General features: G+C 42.9%; 1 protein-coding gene across 3 annotated transcripts in view; it reads left to right on the top strand.

The window, feature by feature from the left end:
* LOC101824250 (tubulin-specific chaperone cofactor E-like protein) overlaps positions 1–24,647 on the top strand; it is a 140,686-nt gene that overhangs the window by 3,711 nt on the left and 112,328 nt on the right. For 2 of the 3 annotated variants that reach the window (XM_013112828.2, XM_005069405.4), the window contains exons 2-3: positions 17,190–17,339; positions 19,971–20,110. In XM_013112828.2, the coding sequence (XP_012968282.2) occupies positions 17,207–17,339; positions 19,971–20,110 (273 nt within the window). In that variant the 5' untranslated portion in view covers positions 17,190–17,206. Of the gene's footprint in view, positions 1–17,189; positions 17,340–19,970; positions 20,111–24,647 lie in introns of those variants that run through there. The other variant, XM_040729918.1, reaches the window with a different exon arrangement.

Genomic DNA, 24,647 nt, shown 5'->3' with positions numbered 1-24,647 from the left:
CCCCACTCGTTTCATATCTGGGGGACTCATTTGTATGTGTGAATAAACGACTTTGGAAAACTCACTGGGTGTGATCCTGTGTCCTTCTTAAACGATTATTTCGTCTCCTGACCCTCAAACCCACAGAAGGCTCTTTTGCTCTTGGGAATTTTGCTTCTTAACTGCTGAGGGTTTGGAAGTTATGCTTGATACTGTTGGGGTTCTGTGTAAAATGAAATTGTGTTGCTCTGAATAATTGTGTGTGTTTGCACGCACGCGCGTGTGTCTGTCTGTCCTGTCTTTTTCTCGATATTTAAATCATGTAACATGTATGTGGTCTACTCAGGCCTGTCTACACATCTTATTCCTGAACTGTGTTTGGTGTGAGTGCTTCATGGATCCTGGGTCTGGCCAGCTATATAAGAGACTACCCATATATACCCCTTCCCACCCCTACTACTAGTACTGGGGATTGAACCCAGAGACTCACCCATGGTAGGCAAATGGTCTACTACTGAACACTCCAGAAAGTGCAAGTAACTTGGAGCTGACAGTGCTGTGATTTGGGTTTAGTAGGTGAAAATACCCCTGAGCTGTGCTCTACATGTAGTTTAGTTTGTCACGGAGCTACCATTCCTGCCTTTGGAGGAGATGCTTCTTGACTTTTCTCTTGGGGCTTAGATCTGTGCTTGGCCACCTGTCTTGATGTATGATCCTTGGATTCCATTTGCTCTTGCCCAGCTTTGTGAGAGAACTCTTACAGAAAATGTGGCTATCTTCAGAAACCATTAGCTACCTGCTTTCCATTGCTGGAACCCAGTGTAAAGCCCCAGTGTAATGGTTGACATCCAGGGCCTTCTCCAGCGTTCCCCAGTTTTCCTTGTGACCGTCATTCCATTTCCCAAAGCAGGTGCTCTTCATTGTGCCTCTCTTTGCCTGTAAGAAGGTGTCCCTTTCTTTGCAAATCCTTTCCTGTAACCTCTCTCGTGTGAAGTCTTTGTGCTTGGGTTCCTGTATCAGAAATATCCAGTGGTCAGGAGGTGGTACCACCACCTTGAATCTCGAAACCAGCAGCATCATTCACAGAACTCCTAGTCGACATAACTGACAATTAAAAAGTAGATCCCTGATTCCTTCCTGGGCTTCCTGAACCAAAATCTCTGGGTTGGAACCACGAATCTATGTCTTAGTGCTCTCCCCCTTGATTGTTCTGCCCAGTAAAATTGAAGAGTCACCAGCCTAGCTTGATGCTTTAAATTATAGCAAGTACACACAAATGATTTTTGAGCACATGATGTTTAATGAACTGAGCAATGTCCTATTTCAACAGGCTGGTTTAATTTTAGGGCTTTGAAGTCAGCCTCCTTTGGAATCCTGGCTTTGTCAGTCACTAGTCAAATGACCCAAGCCTTGATTTGCTTGGATTTTCTGATCTCAAATGGGGTTAATAGTGCCTTTTATGAGTGTTGTAAGAGGTGAATGAGATGGTAATGGCAAGCAACACAGCATATGCACATAGTAAACTCAGGTTTTATCTGCTGTTGTGAAGACACTTGGCTTAACAACATTGTCCTGGTCATGAAACTGCTTGATCAGGAGGCCAGATTCCAGTCCCATCTTCGCTAATACAGGAATTACTTGTATGGTTTCAAGAATTCAGGTGTATCATATTTTCCACTTTAGGTCAACAGATCCAGGATCTTGTAGTAATTAAAGACATAAGTATGTCCTTCTGTCTCTACAAAGATTGCTATTAAAGTAGCATGTTTAATCCCCTTTTCATTTCCCCATTGCCAAAGGAAGAGAATGTAAACTCCATAAACAGAGCTCCTTGTGGGATCACAGCGGCACCACCCCATCTTCCAGACCCCCCCCCCCCCCCATCTTCCAGGCCCTTCCCACAGCACACCACAGCAGCCGCACCAGTCCCTCTGTTTTCCTGCATCTGTCATTCTGCATATCCCCCAGCTTCCCCCCCTCTCCCATCTGGTGAGTTTCTAATGGCTCCTTTTCAGGCCGTATTATATGGGACCCACCTCCTTGGCGAAGTTAGTCACACCCTCCCTGTCCTCAGAGTGCTATGCCCACACTTGCGTGTGAACTTGTGTACGCATGACTTGTAGGGAATAGGGCTAGCCTTGGTTGTGTTTCCGGCTGTTGTGTGTAAACCGTCCACTCAAGAGGGAGAGGATGTTGGAGATTTATCGTAGGCCCTTCTTTGCCATGACTTCCCTTCTCTCAGTGTTGACAATGACAACTATATGCTAACCAACTAGATGCTTTCATTGGAAGAATTTTATTTTGGAATGATCACAACAGCTCTAAATCAGCAATGGATAGCTTCATTTTACTTCCAAGGACACAGGCATAGGAAGGTAACTTGGTGTAAATTGCCTAATAGTTAGAATAAACTCAGAACTAAATGAGGCCTCCTTTTTAAAAAACATAAAGATTTGTTTTTATTTCTAATATATATGTATATACATGTGTGTCTGTGTGGAGGTATGTGCACAGGAGAGGAGGTACCTGTGAAGTCCAGAAGAGGGAATTGAATCCCTTGGAACAAGTTGTACGTGGTTATGAGCCTCCTGGCACAGGTCCTTCTTAGGAGTAGTCATGCTCTTAACCACTGAGCCATCTCTGCAGCTCTTGGAAGCATCCTCTTAAGCTTAAAGTAGAAAATCAAACACACACCAGGAGATTTTTAAGTAGTTATATTTGCAAAACATGGAATGGTGTGGTGTGAACATTTGATCAGCAGCTCACTAACCATTCTTACGAATGTACTGTTGCTGATGGTGTTGGGATTGTTCTTAAAACAATGCTTGTCCAGTGATTTTCCAAATTCATCTTTCAAGTCTTCTGTGATCCTCCCCAATGTACTTTCATTTCACTGTCGGTAGATACTGTATCATGTCTATTCAAAATAACGTTCAGTTTTCCATTCACCCATCCAGTACTTGCTGTTTGCCAGGCTCCACTGTGGTAACATGAAATGGGGCTGACACAGCCTCACTCTGGTGGAGACTAAAAGATCGACCACAAGAATTGCCCTATAGGGTAGAAGAGGCTGAAAAGACAGTGGGTGACGGCACTGACTCTGTGTTTGCATTTGGTAGTGTGGTCAGAGGCAGCCTCTTTGAGAAGGTGACATTTATCTTTAAATTTGAAACACTTGCATGCTGAGATGAAGCTCTAGGCAAAGAGCCAGCGAAGGGGACATCAGCTTGGTGAGTTTCAGAAGTAAGAGGAAAAGAGTGGAAGGAAGTGGGTTAGAAAGATGAGCAGAGAGCAGAGCTCAGCAGACCTTAGTAAATAAAGCCTGGAAGCTAGACGGTTGAGATTGGTTTTATTCTAAGTGAGAAGGAGGCCATCAGCATTTTGAAGAACACCACTTGCCTTACACCACTTGCAGATACCGGTGAGGAAACTGTTGCTGAGAGTGGTAACTGCTTGAACTGAGCTAAAGTGATGAAAACGGAAGGACAAAGTAGATTTGGCTTTGCTGTGCTGATGGAGTGAAAGGAAGAGCAACCAAATAGGAATGAAGAGTTCTGATTTTGCCCCAAGCGAAATCAGCTAATCATCTAACCCAAGGCCTCCATCCTCCAAGGGTACCTCCCCGGGGGTATCGCTGTGCTCAACTGTCAACTCTATTCTTCCTGACTAGTTATCCTCTGGATTCTCTCTCTCTCTCTCTCTCTCTCTCTCTCTCTCTCTCTCTCTCTCTCTCTCTCTCTCTCTCTCTCTCTCTCTCTCTCTCTCTCTCTGTGTCTCACACTTTTCCTTTAAGGTTTTGGGACTGATCTCAAAACCCTCAACATTGTTTTAAAATGTATTCATGTTGATGAGGAAGATCAATGAGATGTTGTTAATTTCCATTGCTGTGTAACATTTTATTTTATGTCTATGTTGTAATAGATTCATTTGCTCCAGGATTTTTGCAGCTTCAAAGTGCTGTTTATGTGCATTCTTAACCGTTGTCTCTTGTTACAAATGTACCAGTTCTTCCAGAACAGTAACAGTTCCTTATGTTTTGGTGTCCCCCAAACATAAAATTATTTTTGTTGCTACTTCATAACTGTAATTTGCTACTGTTTTGAATCTTAATGTGTTTTCTGATTGTCTTAGGTGACCCCTATGAAAGAATCATTTGACTCCTACAGGGGTCATTACCTATGTGTTGAGAACCATGCTCTCGATCTTTCTTTGAGAGCTAGAATTGATGGATCAAATATTATTTGCAGGCAGGACTTGGTGGTGCATGCCTGTAATCCCAGCACTCTGGAGGTGGAGGCAGGATGATCACGAATTCCAGCCTAGCCTGGGAAAACATAGTGAGACACTGTCTCAAAATGAGAAGTGATATGTTTATCTTCAGTTTTGCTGTCCAGAGATACATTGTGTTGTAAGATGTTCGCACCAGAAGCCACAGGAGCGCTCTCTACAGTATAGGAGTGTTTTTCCTCCAGTACTTCTGCATCAGAGTTTTAAACTTTTGCTTGTGTGTGTGTGTGTGTGTGTGTGTGTGTGTGTAAAATTGCAAAGATTTTCATTTTTGCCTGGATTATTAAGAGTGATCATCTTTTACATAAATTTATTAGCCATTTGAAAGTTATCTCCCATTACCTTCTTGTTCATGTCTTTTATTCATTTTCCCATTGGATTTTAATTTTTCTTGTTAAGAACAACTCTTTATATTTTATGTATAGTGCAAAATCTTTTCCCAGTTTCAGACGTGTCTTTTACATTTTTAATGTCTTTTGATGAGCAAAAGCTTTTAGTTTCACTGTCCAGCTTCTTTCTGTGTTGTAGATGCTTTGTTGTGCCATCTAAGGCAAGGGTGTACAGCAGTCCTTAGGAGAAACCTCTCTGGGGAAGCTTGCTCTTGCCTCTTTTCTGGAGTTGAGGTTTGCCCTGCGCTACTCTGAGGCTGGTGTTCACAGTGTCTTCTCTCCCCTCTTAAATTTTTCCAGATGTATATTTCTTCTTCCAGGATTAATCATTGACTGGTTTAAGTTTTTCCTGCTGATTTTCTTCCCCTTCATGCCTTATTTATGTAGGTCTGTTTTCTCTTCTCTTGGTCTAGTCTTCTTTCCCTAGAGTTGTTCTTAAACGAAGCATAGTTGGCTTTCTGCAAAGTCACCCTGAGTTGGTGAATGTGTAACAGTTGACCCCACAGGAAATACAGGTTAGTTCCTGTGAGCTTGTGACCCTGAGGACATGGCCTGTCAAACAGCAATGACAATACATGACCTTCTTCTTTATGAATTTGTTGTAAGACCTTTGCTAGATCCCTTGGTTCCCAGTGAATTCTCCACACTGTAATCTGCCTGAGTGGAACTGTCGACCAGGTGTGTCTCCACCATGAGGCACAGCAGAGCCTCCTGTGTCTTTGGAGCACACACCATTTCAGCACTGGTCTTGGGAGACTTCCTAAATAGTGAAATCAGTAGAAGCACAAAGCCCATGAACAACCTAGCACTGAATAGATTCCCAAATGGGAGCTTGTTTACAGAATGAGATCTGGGACCAGAAGGCAGAGTTCCACCCAATTCTGTGTCAGCTGCAGGTACTCATTGGGTGACTCACATTTTCAACCTTCTGCATGCATCCATGAGTAGCTACAGTAACTGAGTGTTGATTTGTAGCTACATTTTAGCAAACAGATGGGTTTGAGACATGGGAACATGCAGAATGGAGCTATGACATACTGGAGATGGTTTTTCAGGACACCCTCAGCTTTAATTGCCGTTGTCATACACATATGTCAGTAATGTTTGATCTTAAGAGAATAATTTAATACGATGACTTTAAAATACTAAGTTTTCTGATTGGCATATGTCATTATTGCAATAAAAAGACTTTCTTTTCTGAAGGATGCTTTTATTGTACGTATAACCATGGCATTATAGTGCACAGGTTTGAAGCAAATTAGGAAAGATTTTCAGTTCTTACTATGTTGAAAACAAATCTAAATTATTAAACCCTTACTGCAGTGACTCATTAATATCATGTTTTCATGGGCATCATTAATAATTTAAGGCCTCCTAGCATTCAGGAGACAGAGACAGGTGCATCTCTGTGAGTTTAAAGCCCACCTAGTCTACAGAGGGAGTTCCAGGACAGCCTTCAAAGCTACAGAAAAATCCTGTCTTGAAAAACCTAAATAAGAATAGTAATAATTTCATTCATTTAGCAATGTGTTCTCATGAAACTTGACAAATGATTACAAGAAATAATAGATGATGATTTAATTCCTCATAAATCATATCTCCAAATGCATTTATTATGACTTCCCTGTTTTATCCTTCAGGCAGGTAGAAAGGTGACAGAAAGTCGTCCAGTTAACAAGTAAGGCATTATAAACACCAGACATTTTTACTATGCTGTCTCATTAATTGGCATTAGTCAGCATAGTCATGGGCCCTAAGAAGCAAGACCAATCTAAATAACTATAAGTAAGCTGTCCAACCGGATGCTCTTACTGCCATGGCCACTCAGAGGCGATAATAGTGGTTGTGTAGTAGTCATGAGGGGACTCCAGCCTCAGTAGGTGGCTCTTGTGTTGAATGCTTTCCCTGGTGTGGCTCCATTTGTTCTTCAGAAAGTCTCTGAGGAAGAAGTTAGGGGCACTCTTACTCCTTCTCGTACATAAGCACATGGAGGCTTGGAGATCGTCAGCAACTTGTCTACAGCCACAAGGGATGGTGGACTCTGCCATTAGTTCCCAGCAGCCTATCTCTGGAGTCAGCACCCACTGCCACAGTTAGCAGGGCTGAAGCACTGTGTGGGAAGGAGCTTCCCACTTTGTTTTCACATGTAAACTTTGGCATACTAAGTGACTGCTCTAACATCTGACAACTCCTGGTTACTAGAGTGCTTTGTTATCTCAAGAAGGCTGCTGAGTGATACGTTAGCTGTCTGTTCCTGATGAGACTTGGCTTTCACATGGCAGCTTCCCTTGCTGCTTCTGTAATGCAGAGATAATGAAGTAATCTGTAGACAGCTAGGTAACTTGTGTGTTACAGCTGCAAGAAAATGTACACAAGCAATCCATTCAAGAGGGGGATGTCTGCATTGCTGTCCTGGGGCTGGAGTGGTTGGGAATAGTTTCCCCCTTTGGTGAGTGGCCAGGCAGGGCTACTGTTTTGTGCTTGAATTTAGTGACTTTGATGTAGTTACATTAATTTTCATATGCCTTAGCAAAGTCTAGTTCTAGGATTTGTATGTGGTACTGTATACTGTTGACATGAAATACTCCTTTTTTTAATGAAGTCAGCATGGCTCAGCAGATTAGATACAGGAAGGATGATTTAGCATGCTGGTCGGGCCCCAGAAACCTGAGCAAATCTCCTCAGTTTCCCAGGTTGTAAACGCAGATAAGTGTGAGGGTGTCTCTTTTGGAAAGTGCCTGTGGAAAATTTCTAGGCTTTAAAGTGATTGTTAATCTCTGTGTGGAGACATTTAGTTTGGGGACATCACTTCAAGAATAAATGCGTCTAATCCTGCTCTGAGTAAGTGAGATATCCTCATATGGGATTTGGGTCAATGGAAAGGTCAGGATGGGTGTGGATTTGTTTGTGAAGGAGTTGGGTGGGAGGACTTCAGGGGGAGTCTCTTTGGAAGATGTTGAACTAAATAGTTAATGCTAGTGTTTATGTTTTGGTTATCAGGTATCTGGGAAGTGTGTTGTTTTCTGTTTCACAGTACCTAATAGGGACATAGGCAGATAATGGTTTGCAGTATTTTTAGTAATTTAGAAACTATGAACATTAGGAATTATTTAGAAATGAATACATTAAAATAGTTTTGAATGAAGAGGTACGTTGTTAGGTTTTCTCCCTCTGGGGCAGTACACTTGGGTCAGGCATTTCATGTCCTGTGCTTAAATACAGTAGACAGCAAGCAGACACATTAGCCATGTTTGCTAATGTGTACCTGTATCTTGACAAAAAAACTTTGTCTTATTGCGATATGGCCTGCAGTAGAAAACACAGAGTTCCCCTGGCAACCTAGTCACAGTTTCAGCATCTCTAATATCACTAACTCAAGGAAGAAATTTTAGTTAAGTTGTCTAAAGTCCATGTTGCTTGTAAGGAGACCTGTTGTGTTGTTAGACCTGTGGTCTAGAGATGTAGAATTTGAGGAATTCACATTTCACCTGCCAGTGTTTTCATTGAATGCATATGTATTTGGGTACACACACACACACACACACACACACATTCACATTCAAGAAAGTATGATGTGGTACACATTACACTAAGATGTTATGTGGAAAGCAGTTGACAGAGAGGCTTTAGGAATAGGGTGATTGATTGATGGGTGTGAGATCATGGTGACATGTCATGGGGTGATGATAGATTATTAACCAGAATTGTCATGCATTTGGAATGTGAAGAGTGAAGTTAGCAAGTTCCTAACCATGTCCTTGCAGGATAGCTCTAAAAGTTTATTAGAGTTTTCTTCACTTTTATTTTACTTCTTTACATTTTCTTAACTTCTCAACCATAGAGAGCATCTAGCTAAATATATTACATAATGCCTGGAGGTATCGGTAGAATTGAGGAGGAACATAACTTCGGTACAGATTAAACTGGGTGTGTCATAGAGAAGGAAACCCAACCTGTTTACTCCTTGGACTGTGTCCTTTAGGTGTCTGTTGTCCATTTGGAAGGCATGGCTAGTGTTTGTGACACCCATTGTAACAGCTCAGTAATGGGATTAAGACCCTTCACAGGTTTTTGTAGGTATGTATGTATGGACACAGAAAGTGCTTTATGAACTTCGAGGCAGATTCTAAAGTTATGTGTCTAAAGCCACTGAATCTTTGAGTAGAAACTCACATCTTAGCGTGGAAAACGTGGTCTGAAGGACAACACCATAAGAGCGTTCCCAGGCCCTGTCAGTTTGCTGAATCTGCCCCATTTCCGTCTCTGGTGTGGCTGTGTCTGTCTCAGAGACGAAAAGCATTTGGCTGCACTTACTGCCACATCTGTCTCAGCTAACGAAGGAATGCCCCATGGTGGGAGTTACAGGTCCTGTGGTTCTGACCTTACTGCTTGCTTACTTTCAAATAGATGTTTTAAAACATTCGGATCAGATAATGTAGTTTTTAAAATCAGTAAGGTGATTATTAGACCCTCATCTTTAGATTCTTAAAATCTTTTCCAGAGGGAAGTGTATGAATTACACATTCATACATTGTCCTAGAGTGACTATGTCAGTGGTGGTGAGCTTGTGCTCTGGCCCAGAAACAATAAAAACCTGCATCTTGGGGGGGGGGAGTAAAAAACCTGCATCTTTCTAGAGTATGGTGTTGAAGGCTCTAGCGAGGTTTGGTGTCAAAAACAGAAAGCCTTTTAATGATAAGTTTAAAGGAGGAATTCACATTTAGTGAAAGTCAAATAGCCTAAAGAAAAAGAAATTGGAAAAATTTTAAAAACTGGTATCCTAGGGGATTGTGGAAAGTGACCCAGGTGAGTGCCTTCTTTGTTGTGTCACTTATGACTGACCTGCTGACCTTCCCAGACTCCCCTCATACTTAGCCAATTCATTTCTCTTTTTGACCTTAAAAATAAGCAATTATTAACCTCTGGGTTTTCTTCAACTGTTCATCTCTTCCACTTTCATCCAAGCCCCTCAAAGATCAGGCCCATGTTCTTTGTCTCCTCTTACTCTTTATTTCTCAATTCCCTGTGGTGTGGTTTCATCTCCCTTGTCTATGCTGAAGTGTTGCCACTTTCTCTGAGGTGAACAAATTGCTCCACCCTGTCAGGATCTTAGGTCCCATCTCTTTGACTTCTGTTCCTCCTCCTCCTCTCTCGTCCCCTCCACCCCTCCTTGCCTTCTCTCCCTCCCTCCCTCCCTCCCTCCCTCCCTCCCTCCCTCCCTCCCTCCCTCCCTCCCTCCCTCCCTCCCTTCCTCCTTCCTTTCCTCCTTCTTTCTTCTTTTCAAGACAGGGTTTCTCTATGTAACAATCCTAGCTATCCTGCTCACTTTGTAAATCAGGCTGCCCTCAAACTCACAGAGATCTGCCTGCCTCTGCCTCCCAAGAGCTGGGACTAAAGGTGTGCACCACCCGTGCTTCTGTTTCTACTGCTGAAGATAGGAAACTTCATCTTTGCACTGGGTCCACAGTGCTCCTTGAGAAGTTATTTTTCTTTTGTCTCCACTGTCTTGAGCAGGCCAGCATAGTCTTCCAGGAAAGTCATCTGCACCTTCCATCTCCACTTTCCCTGTATTCTAACAGTATTGGTAATGTTTCAGGTCTCCCTGCCTGATCGTGCTTTTTGTCTTTTGTGCTTGGAATATTCTTCTCCAAGTGACCCTCTCACTAGATGGCCCGGGATTCACCTACTTTGTTGTGCTTTCAAAAGTTAACCACTTCTCGTGTTTCGTTATATATATATATATATATATATATATATATATATATATATATATATGCCTGTGGGGGGCCACATAGACGTTGGAAGAGACACTGGTCCCCTAGAACTGGAGTTAGAGACAGTTGTGTGCTATCCCATGGATTCTGGGAACTGAATCCAGGTCCTCTGCAAGAACAGGAAACACTCTTAACTTCTGAACAATCTCTGCAATCCCCACTTTACTGTTTTTGTGTGACTGTTTATTCAGGTATTATCTCATGTATTTCCTCCTAAGAGATCTGTCTTTCGTTTTCTTCCTTTCTTTAGTGCTCAGCACAGATTCAGCCTCTGGTACATGTATGTTCACTGATTCCTACTAAGTGAAATGCACTTCATGGAAGTACCTATCTGATGCACAAATGAGCAGGCAAATCAGCCTAATTGGGATGATATGGTAAAGTTCAAAAAGAAATCACAATTGTTTACCCCCTGCCCCAACAGTTTGTGAGAGATTCTCATTGTTAGTTTGTCTTCTGAAGGACATGGACATCTGAATGGAAAGAAACATCACTGGTGTCAGTTATCATCTGACTATGAGAACCTTAAGGGAGAATGGTGTAAACTTCGGCAAAATGTTTCCCTTCTTTATTCTTAAGTATTGGCAGGTGCTTTCAGAGTGTGGTTTTCTGCCTCCCTTAGATAAATGGAGTCAGATGCGCGGCCATTGTCCTCTGCTTCTGATAAGTAGATGAGATTGACTTGTTGTGTATAAGTGGGTCCAAATCAAATGAAATTTTCCTAGGTTAGGATAGAAGTTGTTTTTATTTCTTTTCCTGAAGTGTAACTCAGGTTCCCAGCCATTGACAGATGCAGCACCTGAGACTAGCCAGAGAACGCCTCCGTGGAAGTCCTTCTTTGTTGGTCTCCAGTCAGTGGTCAACTGCTGGCCCGAAATTCCAAGGCTCCCAAGTTCATCTCTGCCTCTTGCTATGCTTGTGTACTTGAACTTGGCTGGCAGAGTCATGCTGGATGTCCCTGAAGCCCTGGTGCATGGTCCATAGTCCAGAGTGGAGCTTTGCCTTTGTCCTAGTGAGGGAGCAGTGAGGGCCTGTAGGGCCTGGTGGCCACTGTCACCTGCCTGTCTCCCTACACTCCTCCCCTAGTCCTGGTGCTGAAGTTTGCTTCCTAGGCTCAGGTATGTGCTCTCCCACTTTTCCCAATTGCATTTTACAAAGCTGTGTGCTTCTCTTTGATCATCCATTCTATTTGTCGTTTCTTCCTCTTCATTCCTTTAATGTTATTAGAATACTATATATTCCACATGTCAAAAAATATTAACAACTCCAGCTTCTTTTGTCATAGAAACTGTACATCTTGGAGGAGATTAAATAAATGAATAATATAAGTTGGCAAATCGTTGGGTCATACCTGCACACATTACATGAAAACACCCACTCTGAAAGATGGTACCTGGGTCTGCTGAGTTCAGCTGCCTCAGTCAGCAGTGGCCGGGCTCCTCTCTGCCCTCTTTCCTCATGCCGTCTCTCAGCCGCGGTTGCTGTGCTGCCTCTAACTCATTTCTCTCTTTTCCTTCCAGAGATAGTCTGTGTAGATACAAGCCAATAATCGTATTTTTATAAGGTTTAGATACTACATTTTGACGCTCTGCGGTTGTATTTCTATCTCTGGGAAGTTGTGAGCAGGGCTGGTAGTGTTTATGCTTTATGCAGCACACTGCTTGGCATTGTTTCTTGTGGGCAGTATTGACACTGCCTACTGGAGGTTATATCTTGACTAACCCTAGCATCCAAGGTCAGCTCTAATCGTTTTCTGCTCTCAGATGTGTTGAGTTTCATCCTATTTTAATCTCACCCTTTTTGGGTGGGAACATGAAATCCAGGTTGTTTGCTAGTGTACATGTGGGACTGGATGTTCTGCTCTGATAGTTATTCACCTGACACAAGTGCTCTGTGCACCCTGTCCCCCACCCTTGCTTTGTTGTGACTTTCTCCAGGTGCTTTACAGGATCTTGAGACACAAAGGATTTGAGATTTTCACATATTCCACCACCTGTAATGGAACCCAGCAACATCACCCAAGACTCCTGGCTCACTGGCGCTGGCTCGCTGGTTTCAAGCACCAATTCAGAACAGTTTAAAGTACATTTGAACTCTGCCAACTGCAGAGGTAGACGGGTGTAACTTGACTCCTGTTATTTCCAGAAAGCCATAGATTACCCCCAGCCTCCAAACCTTTTAAAAGGCTGCAGTTAAAGATCTTTTCCATTCTGCATTTCCTCATTGTTCAGTCCTCTTGGCTTCAGGCTTCCTTTCCCACCTGCCTACCATTCCTCCTAAAACACAGCAGATCTGAGTAGATTTTGTGTTGCCAATCCATTTTGCCCTCTGAGGGTTCCAGTTGGACGGCCATGTGTCTGTGTGTACAGCCTGCATTGCTGGAGGGCTCTTCAGTAAACTGTGCTGGGGTCACTCTGTAGTCTCACAGAGAACGTTGCATATTTTCACATCTGAATATTTGGGAGATTTTTTATGGGGGGTGGGTAATGGGGACTGAACCTGGGGCTTTGTATATACCGAGCAAAGACACTGTCCCCCAAACTGTACTCCTGGCCTTTTTAATAGTCATTTTTATTTTGAGACAGAGCAGGGTGACCTAGAAATCACTAGTAGCCAGGCTGCCTTGGCTCCAGCGTTCTCCTGCCCCTGCCTCTCAAGTATGGAGGATTATAGGCAGGCACCACCAGGCCTGGCTCTGGGGGAGCTTTCAAGCTTGAAGACTCACAGGAAAATGTTCAAGACCCACAGTTGTTTATCTCCTGGTGGGTGCGTACCCCCAGTTGAGTCAGTGTTTACTTTTGCATTGCTTGTGTGGTCTGTCTTCCAGTTGTGTCCGAGTTAGCTGCCCTAGAGTAAGGTAGGTGTAAGTGCTTCAGAAGCCTCCAGATCAAAGATGCAGCTTGAACATGGAGACCCTATTGCCACAGTGACACTTTGCCTTCGCCACATACTTTCAGTCTTTTGGAAGACAGTGTAATTTGTCTGATGTTTTTGTTAACCATTTCTAAAAATTCCCCTGGTGTCCTGCTTGAGACAGGTGTTGGCAAGAGCCGTGATGCCTTTTGCCAGCGGCAGAGCACCTGTCTGTGCTGTCTTATGAACAAGAACCTTCCAATCTGAGGGTTTCCGAAGCCCACGATAGTTCTTCAGACACTTACCACTCTGTAGATCATTGAAATAAACTGTCATATAGTAACAGCACTACAGCAGGTGCTGACAGGAGGCTTACAAATAAAGGGGTGAAATAGAGGACAACCCTGTGTTTAAGGTGTTCCCTAGGTGACCTGTGATACACTTGTGAAATGGACTCCACAATATTCCTCTGGCAAATTATATGCAGAGAAAACATGTGTTTCATGGTTAGACATGTGTTCAGTGAACATCTGTGTTCCAGGCATCTGCACTGATTCCACAGAGTCCAGTGAACATCTGTGGTCTAGGCATATGCAGTGACTCCATAGAGTCCAGTGAACGTGCTCAGGTTACAATTGAAGACATGCAGCTTAGTGGCTACTTCTGTGTTCTTGTTCTTTTCTCCTTTAAATTCTTGCTGCATACCTGAAAGGGAGGTTTAGATCATCCTTGGGTGAGGAGGACAGAGAGGTTAGGAGCTAGATCATGTCTTCCTAGTCTGTGAGAAGCATAAACTTCCTGTGACCATGGGTTTTCCATCTCGCCATGATGCCCAGGCAGAAGGAACAACAGTGTATAATTTGGAGCTGTACTACAGCCTTGTAATCTAAATAGCACATTTGTAGCTCTCCAGTGACTCTAGGATCCAGGTACTCTACAGATGATGGTTTTTTAAAACGTTGTCCACTTGTGACCACATTCATCCAAGAAATTTTTACATGACCTCAGGTATATAGATATATAAAATATATAAAGCAAACATTTCTTGATAATAGAAATATATGTTAATGCAATTATTTGATACACATAATAATTTTACCATTTATTAAGGATAAAAAATGAAATTTGCATAGTAATTAGATGAATGTGCTTATTTTTACAGAAATAATTAAGTGCTAGCTGGCATATTTACTACTGCAGAAGGTAGAGCATCTTGTCTGTTGGTCACAGAGCTATTAAGTGATGAAAACTGAGTGGGATTAACCAACCTTTCCCAAAGTCTCTGCCTTTTCTACTCTGCATGCTGGAAATGAATGATGTTGATACTTAGCAACATTTATCAAGCCTTTGCCATATACCTCATGCTACACTGGATGCTGTGAGTCAGTGCTGGAAGATAGAGACTTCCACGGTTCTGCTCTCTGTGTAATTTAATGGTAGAGTTAGTATAGTAGCCCGAGAAAATGACCCAGACTTTGGCTTATTTAGCCATATAAGCACAAGTAAAGCAGCATTGCTACGGTGAAATAAATGTCAGCACTCACTGCGGGCAATATGAAGCATTATGTGGTTGGTACCTAGATCTCTGGGAAACTCTTTAATGCTTGTTCCTGCTGGTGTCTTCCAGTCCTTCACCTCCCCTGGCTAATACATAACTGCATTCAAATCGCTAATTGTTTTTAATGACTTACTAATTCTTTTCTGTGTGTGCGTGAGTGTTTGGTTATACATGTGTGTGTACCACATGTGCTTGGTGCCTGAGGAGGCCAGAAGAGGGTGTTGGATCCCCTAGAACTAGATCACAAAGTTAGTTTTGAGATGCCATGTTGGTGTTCAGAATCAAACCAGGGTCCCCTGGGAGAGCATCAAGTGCTGCTAAGCATGGAGCTGTCTCTCCAGCCACTCCATTAGTTTAAGGGAGGAGATCTCGACAGTTGCCTCTGCTCCCTACCCTTGTTCCCGGGGGCCTTGTCATCCCCTCTTCCTTCTCTTCTCATGGAAGACCCTAGCCTGTTGGCTGTGTTCTCTGCTCTTTAGTTGTTCCTGCTCCTTTACTTTGTGACTCACTGCCTCCTCTGTCCCAGCCCCCAGAGTGCTTTTGTCTTGTTATTCCTCATAGCATGTCCTGGATCCAGGTGACATCTGAGTCTCCATCTTCAGCTAGCATTTCTCACCTAACTCTATGCTGTTCCCTGCAATGTCACCAAGTGCTCACACTGTCCGTGGAGGAAGTGCAGCTCATCATCCCTTGACGAGTTAAAGACATTAGTTACAGTGGTCAGCACCAGAAACCTGAGGGTTGTCTTACAGCCCACTCTCCTTTTGCTAGCCCCTGTAATGCCCCTAAACCTTGCTTGCTGATCCCATCTTGAGCCAGCCATGCTCACTGATTGATTGATCCCTGGTGTATTAGCTTAGGTCTCGTGGCTTGCCTGTGTTTCTGTGGTATAGTCCTAACTCCTTCCCCTTTGTCCCGGTTCCTTCATGTCTGTCAAATACTCTAGTACCAAGATGAGTTTTTTTTTTTAAAAAAGCAAAAAACAATCAAGCTGTATTCCTTCCTCCAAGGCCAGATCTTTCCTACTGTGCTCAGCTACTGGTGGGGTATACAGCAGTTCCTAACTGTAGCTGCTTTGGAGACCCCAGGTTTCTTGAAGTTATCCATAGGCTACTGTGCACTCTCATCACGGTGCCATTTCTAAGCCTTTTTATTGATTACTTTAATTTAAAAAAGTAGTATGCTGGCTGATAGTTAGAGACTAATTGTGGTTGCCTGTATTCTGACTGATGTGAAACCTGGAGCACCGGCCACTCCCTTAGGGTAGTGGCTTTTCAGGCTGTCAGAAGTCAGCATGTCTGCTCGCCTCTCCTTTAATGTGTGCATGAGTGTAGAGAAAGTGCTAGATTTACTGAATGTTCAGGCCCTTAGATGAGATTAAATAGAGACGACTTTACCTAAATTCAGCACCAGAAGAAATAGTATTCTCTATTAGGTAGGCTTAGGTCCAATCTTAAGCGACCTGGAAATGGAGGACAGTGGCTTACATTAGACTTATCTGTCACTGGAATTCCTAAGGTACCTGCAAATCTGAGATCTTAGGTCCATGGAGATCTTGGAGACAGGTCCCTTTTGCTTGTGTCCATGTCCATCAGGTTTATTCCCTCCAGCAAGGCATCTGTTCTGTAGCAGAAGAATAGAGAAAACAGGAAGCAGAAGGAAGATTAGGTGGAAAGCACTAGCTGTCTTCAAGATTTCTGGAAATTACCACAGAGATTTCTATTCCATCAACCACAGTTTATTCATAGATTTCTAAAGACAAGTCTAGTGTGTGTGTGTGTGTGTGTGTGTGTGTGTGTGCGCGTGCGTGCACGTAAACATACACACACACACACACACACACGCACCACAAGTATATACACACAGAGGTAAAGAATTAATTTCAAGGGACAATATTAAAGGATTTGTGTAAACTATTCATACTTAGCCTGATGTTTAATCTGCGCCTTCTGTTCAGTCTTTTTCTAATTACTACATGAACCTTTTATACCAACCAAAGGCATCCTTGTTATCCACGGTTGTAAGAACCCTCATCCTCTCTCTGTGAGCCTGGAGCCTGGTCTACAAGAGCTAGTTCCAGGACAGCCTTGAAACCCTGTCTTGAAAAAACAAAACAAAAAAAAGAAAAAGAAACCTTCTCCTCTAAATGCTGGACTACCTTTTAGTGATGTTGTGCACACCATGCTGAGTGATCATTGCTGTCCTCTGCATGTTCCATAGTCTCCCCACTGCAGAAGGTTGCCTGTGGTAGTAGCGCACTGTACCAATCTGCAGTGCCCAGCCACCTGCATCATAAACAAAAAAATAGTTCTTACATTAATAAGTAGATAATTTCCCGGTTTCTTGTAGATTTTTCGGAAAAGAAGATGGACCAGCCTAGTGGACGAAGTTTTATGCAAGTATTGTGTGAAAAATACAGTCCTGAAAACTTCCCCTACCGCCGTGGCCCTGGGATGGGAGTCCATGTCCCAGCCACTCCTCAGGGCTCTCCTATGAAAGGTAAGGAAGATGGAACAAAGAACATGCATTTGTCTGTGATTATTTGGGCTGGATCACAACATTGCCTCATGTGTAAATGAGTGCCTTTATTTGGAATCGTGAGTCCAATGGTCATCACTGCATGTTATGATTCCAGTGTTTTCTTAAAGAGCTTTCTTCCAGATTGGCCATGAGTTTTAGTTGTCTTTACAGGGCAACACTGATACTTGGGGAATAATCTTTCTGTACAACTTGAAGGGTACAGAATGGTGCAAGGCTAGCTGTTGTTGCCCTTGAGCACCCTTCACAGGTCCTTGGGTTAGATTATATGACATTCACATTTATGAAGCTATAACTCAATGTAGTTTATGTTGAGCCAAATGAAAATCACAGTGATTAAGAATGGAATTTACAAGATAATACTATCAGGAAAAGGTTCAGAGGTTAGCCAGCCTTTGGAGAATGTAGAGTATGGTTAGAGAGGAGACAAAGATGTTCTTAAAGAGGGAAGTGTGCAAGGTGGGCTTTTGCTAGCCGTTTTATGTTCACTGTACTTAACAGATTTTAGAAGTAGTCTTTGTATTTAAGGGGAGTTCATAGGGAATCATTGCCTTATTCCAGTACTCAGAGTCTACTGACAGTCATTTCTCAATATAACTGTCTCCAGCCTTGTAGAAGTGGACCTCTGAATTGGCAATTTGTTGCCCAGACTATGTTCTACATCTGAGAAATTTGATACTAAGTAGCACTTAGTAGAAAAACTATATAATTCAAGTCCTCAAATTATAAATCCTGACCTTCAAGAGCCCTTGTTTTTTCTTCCCAAATGGGAGAAAAAGTGGTTGAGGTGTCATGTTTGTCCCTTTAAGTAAGATAGTAAGAGTGGTTTTGCTGACATATGCACACTAGAACAGGCAGTAGCCAGACTTGGTATTTGGCTGACCATATTTTTGCATAGTTCAAATTCTGAAACTTTCTCCAATTAAGATTTTGCTTTAAAAGAAGACTGCATTTTCTTATGGGAAAATTGTGTTAACACATGAATATAAAATAGGAATAATTGATTAGTCAGGAATGAAAGAAACAGCGTTTTAATTGTCTTTCTGCAAGTGAGGAAAATGTTATGAACACACAACTTGAAGAGGTGGCTTAACCGGTAGCTCATTTATGGTTTGAGATCATTTTTTTTATTTTTATTGGTTCTTTGTGGATTTCACATCATGCTTTCTGGCCCTACTTATCTTCCTTGTCCCCTTGAACCAACTCTCTGCCCTTGCAAACTCCCCCCAAATCAAAATCAAACTTAAAAGAAAAACCAAACCAAAAAGAAAAAAAAAAAAGAATCTTATAGAAACTGTAGTATGGCCCATTGATTTACACACTTTACCCTTTAGTCTGTTGTCTTTACTTGCAAGTGTTCATTATCATGAGTCTCTGTTTTCTGCTATGCCATAAATAATGGGCTCTCACTGGGGCTCTTCTTGGATAGCCTGTTGTTGTCCTGTGTCATGGAGATCCTGCTGATTTGGACCTTCACATGCTCCAACAGTTCATAGATGTGGTGGATGTTGCCACCGTGGGGGCGGGGGGGGGGGCAACTTTTCACCGAATCAATGAATAACTGTTAGAGATAATTTTCGAAAAGAGCACTTGATAGAAAAGAGAGTGCAGATGCTTTAGAACTGCAGACTTGAGGTCAGTCAGTGGTGCTGTGAGACACAGGTTACCAAGGTCCGATGGATATGCAGACAAGAAGACGACAGTGTGGGTGTGTATGGTTACTGGCAGATGTCCAGCTGGGGTGGAGCTAAGAAGACTTTTCGTGGTGGGAGTTCAGCACTTCTGAGTTTCTCCTTCTGGTCCATACTGAACTCCCAAGGCCCCAAGATCCCATTACATTTCCTAGACCCTCTTGGAATGTGGGGATACAATTAGTTTTTCGTTATCTGATGATTGCTGGGTGCTAAAGACATAGGCAAGAATTAGGCTATAGCAGAATCGTCATCAAAGAGACCAGAGCAACTTCATCCAGCAATGGATGGAAGCAGATGCAGAGCCCCACAGCCAAACATTAGGCAGAGCTAAGGGAATCCTCCAAAGGAGGGGGAGAAAGGATCGGAGGAACTAGAGGGGTCAGGGACACCATGAGAACATGGCCCACAGAATCAATGGACTGGAACTCATGCGGGCTCAAAGAGATCAGGGAACCTGTAGAGGACTGACCTATATCCTCTACATATATGTTATGGCTGAGTAGCTTGGTGTTCTTATGGGATTCCTAACAGTAGGGGTGGAGGTGTTCTCAGACTCTTTTGCCTACTGGTGGGACCCTCTTGCCCCTACTGTGTTGCCTCACCCAGTCTTGATGTGATGATATGTGCTTGGTCTTACTTACTGTAGCATGTTATGTAGTGTTTGGTGGATGTCCCTGAGAAACCTGCTCTTTTCTGGGAGGAGACAGAGGGGGTGGATCTGGGGGAGAGGTGGATCTGGGGGAGGGGAGATAAAGGGGAAAGACTGGGGAGGGAGGAGAGGGAGGGGAAACTGGTCGGAATGTAATGTGTGAGAGAATAATAATACTCTAAAAAGAATGAGGCTGAATGGAGCAAGTGGTTTTTTTGTTTTGTTTTGTTTTTCTCTCCTATGGTTTAGATCGCCTAAACCTCCCAAGTGTGCTCGTGTTGAACAGCTGCGGGATTACCTGTGCAGGAGATGAAAGAGAAATTGCTGCCTTCTGCGCTCATGTGTCAGAACTCGATCTTTCTGACAACAAACTCGAAGACTGGCATGAGGTAAAGCTTGTGTGTCACTGCTTGGGGAAAGGCATTGGCCACGGTTATATGTTCTTGCTTGTGTTTAACATTGCTGTATTTGGGGGAAGGCATTGGTCATGGTTATGTTCTTGCTTATGTTCCTTTACATCCTGCTGACTGTGGTTCTCACTTGGGACCCCCTTGCCCTCTGCATGTGTCAAGGTAAACAGCAAGTCATCAACTACCTATGGTGAATTTTCAGTTAGTGCTTACTGCTACGACCCTGTTTTTATTAGTGTGGGCATCACAGAGGCATTTTATTTCAGGCATCGAAAGGTTAATGAGTCTACAGATGCTTCGACTGCTAACAGTGCTCTCTCCATTTCTCAGCCATACATCGTGTGCTCACGCCCTGCTTCCTCTTGTGTTTGTCTCTACAGATTGACTTAGAATTGCTTCCACTGAAGCCAAGATTATAGTCATTTTCTTGTTACTGAAATCTGCGAGAAATCCTTCAGAACTTACCTTTTATTAGCCACCTGTTGAGTAGTTGGATAAATCTGATGCCCTTTGACCTCAGAGTAACTCTAACTACACACTAACAGTGTCATAATATTCCTTCTTGTTATTATAGATATCATTGCCTACATGATTAAACATTTCCTGATAGAAACTACCACAAAGAATAAGGGAGAACCAGTTTTTCCTACTTAGTTCATTCAAATTATGCTCATACTTTTTGCTTTGACTCTGTAGACATTTGCTTAATGGGTTTTTCCATGCTGTTGGATCCTGCTTTCTCCATCATTGCATAGTGCACCACAGACTGCTGAAGCAAACGAATCCTGCTGGACCCTACTGCATGACATCCCTCCCTTGCTTTTCCTTGCTTAGCAACCAAGGTTTGAATCCCAAGGAGTGGCCCTCATCACATAGCTCTCTGCTGTTTCTAGAACTTCATGTCTATCTTTAGCCTGCTGTCATTTGTAGCACATCGTACGCAAATGGCACGGGCACTTCCTCGATTTATTCATGCAAACCCAACAATCTCCTTTTCCTGTCATCTGCTGGCCACAGCCTGGGTTGTCATCCCTGTGTCACATCCCCCGGCTCTCAACTCAGGCATCAGATTACCCCAGAGCATCTGTGTCCACTGCTACAGAAGGACTTATCCCAGCCTGGTGTGGTCACTTGCTGATTCCATGCTTTTCCTAGAGACTGTGAGCTTGTTTTCAGTGGCTATTTCTGTCTTCTTAAAATCACTAACATTCTATGTTAAGGAATGACTGACTGCATTTATGGATTAGTAAAGACTGCTTGCTGTAACTCTTACTGTGACTTCCCAAAATTCACCTGGTCCATTAGCGCTTCTCACTCATCAGTATGTAAGTGCTGATAATTAGCCATTGAAGTACTGTGCAGATATCAAGATTATACAAATCCTTAAACAGCTTTCTTGTTTAAGAAAACTCTGTGAACTGCTTGTTCAGCATTTTTATGTATCTGTTCCACTGTTCTATTTAATCTGGTGTCTGTGTCTTAGTGGTAGTTCCTGTTGTGATAGGATTTTTATCAAATTCTTGAATGTTCATGTCACCTGATTTATAAGTGAAGTATAGATTCCTCAGGGTGTTGGAAAAGTAGTTTCTACACATACATTTATCTATTTGTCTGTATAAACTACTTACCTTGCTGTCCACAAATCATAGCGTGTGCTCTCTCAGTCCTCTGAGACACCCAGTCATCAGGCATGCTTTGCCCACACTGCCCAGGTGCAGTTAGAGCCACCTTGCTAACCCTCCCAAGCTGTGACTCTCCTCAGTCTTGCTACTAAAGCTCTGACTCCCAGAGTTGGGTAGATTTATGCTCTACTGCCCTGGGGCTTGGAAGGTGGGGTTTCAGACCAGATCTTCCTCTGACTCCATCCTCTGCCAAATCCTCTAAATTAGTTGTGTGGGGATATGAAATTTTACACAGGCTGGATTTTGACCTATACTTTGACTATGTACCCGAACTTTTGCTCAGTAGTGAGAGCAGTTTAATAACTATGTAATTGAACTTCAGAGGGGAGCTGTGTGTAGGATGGGCCAGCACACAGAGCTTACACTAGGAATCAGGCTTTTCCTCTGCTTTAACAAAGGCCTGTGGTATTTCCAAGACCACACTGCTTACAGCCAGGGCAGCATATTTATTTAAGTGTGTCTGCACTTCGTTTGAGCATCCCCCTATGTACTTGGTAGCCTGTTGATGCTGTTGCTTTCAGGTTTCTTTTCCAGTTTATTCTGGTTTTTACCATTCCTTGTAACCCTCTTATTCCTGACTGTAGTTGATCCACTCTTTTAGAGAATATATCGGAGCAAAGCAGACTGGAGGAGTACTGACAACAAAAGAATATTGGGTTCTTTTGCTTTGATTAACCTTTGCCAGGCGACAAATGCTTCATAGGTTGCTGGTTTTAAGACATCATATTTCAATCCCCTTACAACCCATGTGTCTATGAAGAAGATCATTTGTTCCTAGGCTTTAACCAAGTCGACTTCGGCCTGTATTAACATAGCAATGCAGAACAGAGTAATGTAGAATGTTCTTTGGGTTTTCTGAGTCATCACTAACATCACAAGTTATGAGCCATTCCCTTTGTTTTAAGCTCTTGGCTGCTATATATCTCAAGGCTAAAACACCTATGGGTGAGAAATGTAATAGTTTGGAGGGAGGTACAACTGTGTCCATTTTTCTTAATTGGACACATGTATATAAAGCAATTGCAGTTTTTAGCTACAGACTTGAATTTTCGGCTGGATAGAATTTTGTTCGACCTTTCCCAACATATCTCTGTTTCCCCCATTTTTTTCTTATCGAAACCATTTATAAAAGAAGTTGAATCAAGTGTTTGAGATGAGGGAGGAGTTAGCCAGTCAAGTGAGGTAGAGAAAAGCGTGAGCATAAATTACAGATTGTTATCCTCAATCCCTTCCCCATTTTCCTTCCATCTTTAGTTTCCTCCTTTAGAGATGCCAGGGTAGAGGACCGCCTGTGAGAAGCTAGCATTGTGGAGGCCGTGAAGGTGATGCCAGTGCAGGTCCTCGCTTTTGTGTGAGCAAACTCAAGTCATTCCAGCAAAGGGAGTCTTTAATTTTAATTTAAAGATACCACTTGAAGAGCTGCCTTAGAAATTCAGTGAAGTATGTCGCCGTTTTCTATAAGTCTAAACAATAGTGTATTTCCTTATTGTCCATGGGAGGTTACACAGGAAGCCTTGTTCATCTTCATACTTTAAAAGAAAATATTCGTTTCTAACACATAAAACATTTCCTGCCTGATTGCTTAGCTTGTGCCCAGTGTAGTATGTGGGAATACACACAGTGCCCTCACTGGACACTTGGCCAATGTAGATGGTAAAGAGAGGATCACACAGCTGTTAGCCTTGGGATCCCCAGAATTTGTTTCACAACCTTTGAAGTAACGTACATTTTAGTATTTTGCTCTTTATTATAGAGACAGAGGGAGGAGTGGATGTACAAGAAGGGTTTACATTTTGTTTCTATTTAATTGGAGTTGTACTGCTGTTGGAAATTATTAATTAAGTAGAACACCCTCCTTAAAAGAGGTGATGGGTAGCTGGTCATAGTCTTGTGTGGAAGCCCTTCTCATTGGTATTTAGGTCACGGAATGTAATATAGTGTTGGTCCCTGTGTGAGCTATTAAGCTGTGTTGTAGTCACAGCCTAGATTCCAGATTCTAACCACGTATTGTATTATGGTTTGGTAACATTCACTCACAGAAGTGACTGAGAATATTCTCTTACTCTTGGCATCCCTTACACTTAAAACAGCATTTCAGTTCATCTTCCCTGCTCGTAGTTTGTTTCTTCATTTGTGGAGCATGTAGTGTACAGAATGGATGAACAGTGAATATGAGGGCCTTTTCCTCTGACAGACTCCTGGGAGCCTTCCTAGAATTGATCTCACTGAGCGGAGCAGACACAGTGGCTGGATGCTGCTGCAGCTGACGTTTTCTTCTGCTCATGGTCCTCTCTGGATGTACTCAGCATTCCTTCCAGAGCTCTGAAAACAAGCCGATACAGATGTCAGCCCCGAGTGACGTCCATATACATCTCACTTAACCCTCACAAGGTCCTGGGACAGCCAGGTACTTTCTCCTTTCACCAGGGAAGAAACAGCCTTGGGAAGGTTAAGTGACAAAACCAGTCAGCTAACAAGTGTCAGGAACTGATTTGAAAGCAAGCCTTCCAACACTGAGATCAGTTCTGCCGCTCCTTTCTGACTCCAACACTGCCTGGCCCTGTGACGCTTAATACATTTGTAGGCATTGAGCACCACTCCACGCCTCCTTCACTTGGTCCTTACTGACAGTGCCAGCTCCCCTGCAGCTACTCTTCGTTTTCCTCAGGTTATATTCATGATGCACTATGGGACCACAGCCAAATTATCTAACGTCTCTGAGCCTCAGTTTCCTCCCTTGTCACAGTGAGAGTCACATCTGGCAGATTGTTTAGAAAGTTAGTGTGTGTCCAGAAAACTAGAACTGTGCAGAGCAATTAGGTAGACTCAGTCAC

This window comes from Mesocricetus auratus, unplaced genomic scaffold (genome assembly GCF_017639785.1).
Source record: "Mesocricetus auratus isolate SY011 unplaced genomic scaffold, BCM_Maur_2.0 Super-Scaffold_100022, whole genome shotgun sequence".
NCBI classification, from domain to species: domain Eukaryota; kingdom Metazoa; phylum Chordata; class Mammalia; order Rodentia; family Cricetidae; genus Mesocricetus; species Mesocricetus auratus.
This window is presented reverse-complemented; position numbering and strand designations above follow the sequence as displayed.